The sequence below is a fragment of the Microtus ochrogaster genome, chromosome 2 (assembly GCF_000317375.1).
Source record: "Microtus ochrogaster isolate Prairie Vole_2 chromosome 2, MicOch1.0, whole genome shotgun sequence".
NCBI classification, from domain to species: domain Eukaryota; kingdom Metazoa; phylum Chordata; class Mammalia; order Rodentia; family Cricetidae; genus Microtus; species Microtus ochrogaster.
In genome coordinates, this window is record NC_022010.1 from 22445041 (window position 1) to 22453236 (window position 8196).

At 50.8% G+C, this 8196-nt stretch overlaps 1 protein-coding gene across 2 annotated transcripts in view; it reads right to left on the reverse strand.

Annotated features, from left to right (window-relative positions):
* Nucleotides 1-8196, reverse strand: part of Mlxipl (MLX interacting protein like) — a 34924-nt gene that overhangs the window by 7344 nt on the left and 19384 nt on the right. For both annotated transcript variants that reach the window (XM_005344635.2, XM_005344634.2), the window contains exons 6-8: nt 7449-7650; nt 7287-7367; nt 2024-2208 (exon numbers count right to left, since the gene is read on the reverse strand). In XM_005344635.2, coding sequence (XP_005344692.1) covers nt 2024-2208; nt 7287-7367; nt 7449-7650 — 468 coding nt within the window. The remainder of the gene's footprint in view (nt 1-2023; nt 2209-7286; nt 7368-7448; nt 7651-8196) is intronic.

Below are 8196 nucleotides of genomic sequence, written 5' to 3' on the forward strand. Positions count from 1 at the left end.
TTTCTAGAATGATGGTGCCCCTAGCTCCCTGGTCTACAGAGTTAGTTCCAGGACAGGCTCCAAAGCTACAGAGAAACCCTCTCAAAAAACCAAAAAAAAAAAAAAAAAAAAAAAGGCCAACCTGGTCTATAAAGTGAGTTCAAGGACAGCCGGGATTGTTACACAGAAAAACCCTGTCTCGAAAACCACAGGGAAAAAAAGAAAAGAAAAGAAACCTTTCCTTAAGTTGCTTTTTGCCAGGTAGTATGCCACAGCAAGGGACAAAGTAACTGATATGGGGGTGAGACACACCAAGAATGCCAGCCCACAGTCTGGGAGCCCAGGTGGACTAAGTGGGGGTGGGGATTGAAGCCCTCTAGTGAAGGCTTTCTTCCGCCCCACACCACCTCTGTCGTTGCTTCCCAGCTTCTCTGCTCTGTCTCACCTCCTCCCCCATGACAGACTCAAGCCTCTGAAATCACAAGCAAAATCACTCTTTCCATGGGGTTGTTTTCCTAAATGCAGCACCGTGATGAGACTGGCTGCTGCTCCAGCCCACAGGTAGCCAGCCATCGACCAAGAGATCCGACCACCTGCATTCTCTTAATTCTCCCATCAACCCATTCTTACTCCATCTGTCTGTTCAGCAACCACCCACACATTCACCAAACACTAATGTAACAAATCATACGTCCATTCACAAAGCCAGGTATCCCCAGCCCAGGCACCACTAGTTCATTCAATCAATCTACCAAACTGTTTATGTGGGCATCCGACCACTCGCCAGCCCATTTCCTTTACATTCACTTACCCACACGCGCAGGTGCCATTTTCTACAGCGATCTTTCCATATACTGCCACACACGTCTCTCTTACTCTCATTCACTCATTCACGGGGCAACCCTTTCTGTGTGTGGAAACCACTAGGTACAGAGAATGCAGCGGTGGCTAAAACAGCCCTTCCAGCAAGAATCTGTCTGTCCAGTGGAGGAGACAGACCTCTTACAGTCAACTACAAAAGCGTGTGAGCCGTTCCTTGAGAAGAGAAAAGGACACTGTGGTGGTTAGGCTTGACAGTCGACGTGACACAACCTAGGACCACCTGGGAAGAGTCTCAGTGAGGGACTGCCATGTTGGGTTGGCCTGTGGGCGTGTCTATTGGGGAGTATCTTCATTAAGTCAGGTGATGCGGAAAGACGGAGCCCACGGTGGGAGGCATCATTCCCTAGGCAGGGGATTCTGAACTGTGTCAGAGTAAAGAAGCGGAGCCAAACATACGAGCATGCTCGCCGCCACTTCTCTCTGATCTTGACTGTAGACGTGGTGTGACTGTTGGAAGTTCCTGCCTTGACTGCCCCACACTGATGGTCTGTAACCTGGGGCTCTTAGCTGAAAGAAACCCCTTTTCTCCCCCTAACTTGCTCTCCCTCGGGGTATTTTAGCACAGCAACAGAAATGAAACTAGAAGAGACAACTAACAATTGCAGGGAAATGACTTCTGGACTGGTATGGGTATCGGAGTGCTAGAAACAAGACGCCAACTCACAGTTGCCTAAACACACACACACTCCCATCCTGCTGCCTTGCACACATTCCTGCCTCTCCCTCCCAGCTGGCTCGCCCTTCCCCTGCCCATTCATTCACTCAGACCCAGAATGTTGGGCAAGCAGGGTGGCGCACACCTTTAATCCCTGCACCCTTGAAGCAGAGGCAGGCTGATCTCTGTGAGTTCAAGGCCATCCAGGGCCCTGAGACAGACCCTGTCTTAAAACCCAAACCCAAGCCAAAAAACAATGACAAGAAAACCCAAATCCTCTGGCTTGTGCCCTGTTCTATGGTTCTTACGCCCTCTGCCTTCCTCTACCACTCTCTCATTCAATTCATCGAGTTCTGCTTTGTAGGGTCTTCTCTGGGGGCTGTGCTCTCCCAAGATCTCTTCTTTCTGGTTGCCCAAGAAAGTGTTTAGCTACCTCCTGGCCCCACACAGAGCCAGAGCTAGCTCTCAGACGTCCTGGAAAGGCTGCACAGAACAGGGTACACTCACCTGTAGGCGGGTAGTTCCTGAGAGAGGGGTCATCCCCGAGGAGGAGGAAGCGGAGGCTGGAGGTAGCATCTCTGGGCCCAGGATTCCACTGCTGAAGAGGGAGTCAGCCATGGGGCCAAAGCTGGGGGGCTCCAGGAAATTTGAGGATGTGGGCGGTTGCGGGGGGCGGTAATTGGTGAAGAAATCTGTAATTGGGACGCACAAGGGAGCAAATGATATTAAGGACTCTGTCTTTGATATAGTCCCCATGCTGGGCAGAGGTAGGATAGGGACCAGGAGAGGTGGAAGGTTTCCATGGGAGACTGTGAAATGGTGTCTGTCACACTCAGGGGAAGCTGCACTAGAGACCAGTAGGAGATTGGCAGGATGGTCTTGGGAGAGATGCTGGGCTCTGGGAGGGAGCGAGCAGGGACCCCAGGAAGCTGCCCACCCATGGCGCCCCAGTCTGGGCTCACTTCCTCTCCCTGTGTCTGCTCCTCTTTTTAGCACTGTTGGCATTCTAGAAAGAAGAGGTCATAGAGAGGTTCTGGGAAGGAAAAAGGTGGGGTGCAGGGGAGTTGCCTCAGTGTGTCAGGGATGAACCAAGGGTGAGCAGGTTCATGAGGTCAGTGGGTCAGGCATAGGTTAGACTTGTTGGAAGATCATTTAAGTTGAGGCTGTAAGAGCGGAGCCTAGGCTGACATTTGGGGAGCACAGAGTGGGCTCAGAGTTGGGGTGTGAGTGCTAGGGAGCCAGGAAGCCTGAAAAGTTTATAGGAGAGGCAGGCAAGGCAGCCAGATTGTTTAGAGTATGGGTTGTGTAAGTTCTGGGCTATTCTGGTTTTGGGAAGCAGGCTGCTCACAGCCTAACCACATCCCGGGCTGGGGCGACACCCGCCTACCCGCTCCCTTCCGGGCACCTTTCTCTGACCCTGACCAGCATGTGTTCTGTGCCCAAGATCTCGGTCAGAGCAGAGCATGGTAGCTCCCCACAGGGTTTGGTGAGCTGTGTTCCCCCATTTTCCCTCCAGAATCTCAAGCCAGACCTTTTAACACAAGCCACCTCTCAAGACCAAGTGAGTTCAAGAAGGTCATAGGGTCAGGGTGTGCCTATGTATATGCCTATATGGTATGTGTGTGTCTATGTTGTACGTATATTTGTGTGTATATGTCTATGTAGTATATGTGTTTGTGTATATATGTATGTTGAGAGCGTATATGGGAGTGTAACATGTATATGTGTGCATATGTGTACATACATGTCTGAGAGCATATGTATATGTGTGAACGTATATATACATGTATATGCTGTGTACACGTGTATATGCATGTATGTATACATGTAGGCTTCTATGTGTGTGTATGTTTATGGTATATATACATATATGCAAGTTGCCATGCGTGTACATGTATATATGCTTATGTGTTTGCCCATGTGTATGAGCATGTATGAGTGTGGTAGTTTTGGTGATATGTGTGTATAAATATGTGTTTGAGCTTGCAAATGTGTTGTGCATGGCATGTGTGTATATGCGTGGGTGTTTGTCTTAGGTGATTCTGCCTGGCCAGAAAAACCAAGCAGGTTCTGAGTATCAGTATGCAGTGACAGGAAGCACCTGTCTACCTCATCCCTGGATGTCTGGATGTGACTGAGAACACACCTGCCATGCCCACATCTCTCCCAGGATCAGAAGAGGTTTTATATTGCCCTGTGCCCCCACTTTTTACAAAGGGATCTATGGAGGGACCAGAAAGTGGTCACCAGAGTTCCACCCCATCCCCTGAGAGCCACACAAAGTCCAAGATTAGAGCATTGTCCGGTGGCAAACACATCCTGCCAAAATAGCCACCTTCCCCTTGTTCACACCGGTTCCAGGTGGCCTCCAGAGAGCTTCCCATCAAGCCCCAGTTCTTTCCGGGCCTGGTCCCCACACTAACCAACCACTCTCTGTCCCTGCACCTGCCCTTCCCCAGGCCCCCCGCCTCTGTAGAATTTTGCACCTTCAATGGGGTTTCCAGAACGAGGACAGAATGGAAACCCTGGTGGCTCGAGGCTCTCCCTCCCTGAGCAGGACCAGCTCCAAAGAGTCACTGTAACCACCTGCTCTGGGAGAGCCATGCTTGCCCCAAACATCGTCCACCTGGCATTGACTGAAAAGTTACTGCAAACTCCCAGCCCTCTGCATTTTGCCCAGAACCTGGGTGGGCAGAGCTGAGCTCCTACCTGTGGTAGGGGTCTGTGGGACAAGATGGCGCTGCTGTCCTTGGGGGCAGGTCGGCTTCCAGGGCACTGCCATCAACACTTCTGCCCCTGGCAGACCCCACCCTCCCAGGACTAAGGCAGGGGGTGGGGGTAGGGGTGGTTCCTCATTCTCTAGTACCCGTGTGATTGGCCTCACCTCTTGAATGACCAGCCCAGCACCCTGTAAGGAAGGAGCTTGGAAGGGGACTTGTCACTGAATGAAGTTTCTCTCTGAGACTCAGCTCTTCAGCTCAGCCCTGTTATTTTCCTGACCCCCAGCTGACACCCCAGCACGACTTTGAAGGCTCCTAAATGCATGCTGTGAGGAGCAGTGAGCTAGAAATACAGGCAGGCCTGGGCAATGGTGGCACACGGCACCAGCAACTAGGAGGCAGAGGTAGGAGGATCTATCTCTTGAGTTTGAGGCTAGCCTGATCTACAGAACGAGTTCCAGGACATCCAAGACTACACAGAGAAACTCTGTCTTGAAAAACAAACAAACAAACCAAACAACAATAAAAAAGAAAGAAAGAAATACAATCAGCAAAGAAAACAATACAGTACTGTGGGGAAGGAAGACCCCCTTGGAAACAGGGAGCAAGCTGTACCAGGCCTTGTGACTCACACCGGGAATCCAGGCACTCAGGAGTCTGAGACAGAAGGGTCATGGGTTCAAGGCCATCCTGGGCTACATAGTAAAATTCTATCTCAAGTAAGTGGGGTATGGGGGATGGAGAGAGAGGAGAAGAAGGAGAGGGCACACACTGTGGGCATGGTGATAAATACACACTCTAGTCTTCTAATGCGAAAGACAGGAGGATCAGAGTTCAGAGCAGCCTTGGCATCAGCAAGTTTGAGGCCAGCCTGAACTGCATAAGACCTGTAACCTAGTTAACTTTATCTGTCAACTTGATGGTTTACTAAAGTAACCTGAGAAGGGACCATAACCGAGGGACTGCTTAGATCAGGCTGTCTTGATTGTTAATTGACACAGGAGGTATCAAAGTGTGTTGGTTCATTTTATGTCTACTCGAGGGAGCCTCAACTGAGAAAATGCTTCCTTAAGATCAGGCTGTAAGCAAGCCTGTAGGGCATTTTCTTAATTCGTGGTTGATAGGGGAGGGCCCAGGCCATTGTGGCTGGAGTCTCCCCTGGGCAGGGGACCCAACTTTCTGTGAGAAAACAGGCTGAGCAAGTCATGAAGAACCAACAATAGGCAGCAACCTCTTCATGGCCTCTGCATCAGCTCCTGCCTCCAGGTTCCTGTCCTGACTTCCTTCAGCAATGGACTATGATGCTGAAGTTTAGCCAGATAAACCCCCCCCCCCCCAAAGCTGCTGTTGGTCATGGTGTTTCATGATAGCAACAGTCATCCCAACGAGGACCCTGGCAGCATACCTTGTTCCTCCATGGTTCCTGTTTGAGTTCCTGCCATGACCTCCCTCAGGGATGGACTTCCCAGAAGGGAAGATAAACCCTTTCCTTCCCTAAGCTGCTTTTTGACAAAGTATCTGTTACAACAACAGAAAGATAACTAGGGTGGACATTTGAATGAAATGACCCCAGTAGGCTCATAGGGAGTGGCATTATTGGAGGTTGGCCTTGTTGGAGTAGGTCGGGTCTTGTGGGAGGAAGTGTATCACTGGGTACGTGTGGGCTTTGGGGTTTCAGAAGTTTAAGCCAGATCCAGTGTCACTGTCTCTTCCTACTGCCTGCAGATCCAGATGTAGAATTCTCAGTTACTGCTCCAGCACCATGTCTGCCTACATGCCGCCATGTCCATCATGATGACAATGGACTAAACCTCTGAACTGTAAGCCAGCCGAATTAAATCCTTTCCTTTATAAGAGCTGCCATAGCCATGGTGTCTCTTCAAGACAATAAAACCCTAAGACACCTGTCTGTTTTTCAAAAGAAAAACCAGAGACAGGAGAGAGGAAGAAAGAGGTTTAGTCCTCCTGGGCTCATACTGACATGGATAGGATTTCTAGAAACACATCAGTAACTCAGTAGCCTGGGAAAAGAGAGGAGCCTGAGAAACCACTGTCTAAAATGCTTTAAGAGATGTATTTTTATTTATTATATATACAGTGTTCTGTCTGTGTGTATCCCTGCAGGCCTGTAGAGGGCACCAGACCTCATTACAGATGTTTGTGAGCCACTATGTGGTTGCTGGCAATTGAACCTGGTCCTCTGGAAGAACAGCCAGTGCTCTCTCTTAACTGCTGAGACAATTCTCCAGCCCCACTTTAAGAGATTTGATGCTTCTAAGCCAGATGTAGTGGCACACGCTTTTGCTTCCAGCACTCAGTAGGCAATGGTGGGCAAATCTCTATGAGTTCAAGGCTTCCTCTGCACAGTGAGTTCCAGAAAAGCCAGGGCTACACTGAGAAACCCCTTCTCAAGAAAAAAAAAAAAGACTCAGAGAGACTTGACGCTTGGAATTCTCTTGTCAGTCACAGTGGCTCATGAAGTGCTCAAAATTAAACCTAAGGACTCTCCCACGCTAGACCATAAAGGATCTGTAGTAGAGCCCCTGCCTAGAATCCCCAGTGAGGGGCTGGAGTGTGGCTCAGTGGTAGAGCCCCTGCCTAGAACCCCCCAGTGAGGGGCTGGGGTGTGGTTCAGTGGTAGAGCACCTGCCTAGAACCCCCCAGTGAGGGGCTAGGGTGTGTTCAGTGGTAGAGCACCTGCCTAGAATCCCCCAGTGAGGAGCTGGGGTGTGTCTCAGTGGTAGAGCACCTGCCTAGAATCCTCCAGTGAGGGGCTGGAGCATGGCTCAGCGTAGAGCCCCTGCCTAGAATCCCCCAGTGAGGGGCTGGGTGTGGCTCAGTGGTAGAGCACCAGCCTAGTAGGCATAAGTTCTTGGGAACACTACATATGTATAAACACATACATAAGCACACATGCACATACACACACACATGATTACAACACCATTTATCCTCCCACTACACAAAGCCTTATAGTCTCCCAGGGTTTTTTTTTCTCTTAGACTAACCCTTTCGGTTTGTCCTTACTCCTGATGAAGGACCTGTCCCACCTGATATCTCCATGAAGTCATCCAGGCTGGGCTGCAGTGGCGTCAGGTCTGGCTGGATCATGTCAGCATTGCCAACGTAAGCTGAAGGGAAGATGGTGAGGTTGGAAGCGGCAGGCAGGGGAGACGGCTCAGCCCCTCTCCCCTTCCCCATTCTCTCCTCACCATCTTCTGAGGGCAGCTGCAGGGACGAGGGGCTGGGCTGTGTCATGGTGAAGAGTGTGTCGGATATATCGGACAAGAAGCAGTCGAGGTCCAGAAGCTGTCGAGCCCCGGGCTCCTCCTCGGAGCCTCCAAGCAGCACAGGCACCACGCTGGAGAAGAGCTGTTCGCACCATCGCTCTGGTGGCGGCCACCCACCTTCCACCTGACAGGACACAGAGGTCACTGCCCTGCTCCTCCGTGTTATCCCTGCCTGAGGATAAGGTGATTCCCCACCCTGGAGGGAAAGCCCTAAAAGACAGCACCTTGGAGGGCCTGGCTTACTGGCTGAAAGGTCAAGGTCATCCTGTTGGCCCCTAACAACTCTAGGAAGCAGACCAGGATGGCCAGCCAATAGCCCTTCCTGCTCTCTCGGCTGTAGTTTGGCTATTTTAGCCTCAGGCAGACAGTCGAGGCACAGCTTTAATCCTAGCACTTGGGAGGCAGAGACAGGAGGATTTCTGTGAGCTCAAGAACAACCTGGTCTACAGAGCGAGTTCCATGACAGCCAAGGCTATTATACAAAGAATCCTTGTCTCGAAAAGCAAATAAAAAAAGACAGAGACTGCCGGGCGGTGGTGGCGCACGCCTGTAATCCCAGCACTCAGGAGGCAGAGGCAGGCGAATCTCTGTGAGTTCGAGACCAGCCTGGTCTACAAGAGCTAGTTCCAGAACAGGCTCCAAAACCACAGAGAAACCCTGTCTCGAAAAA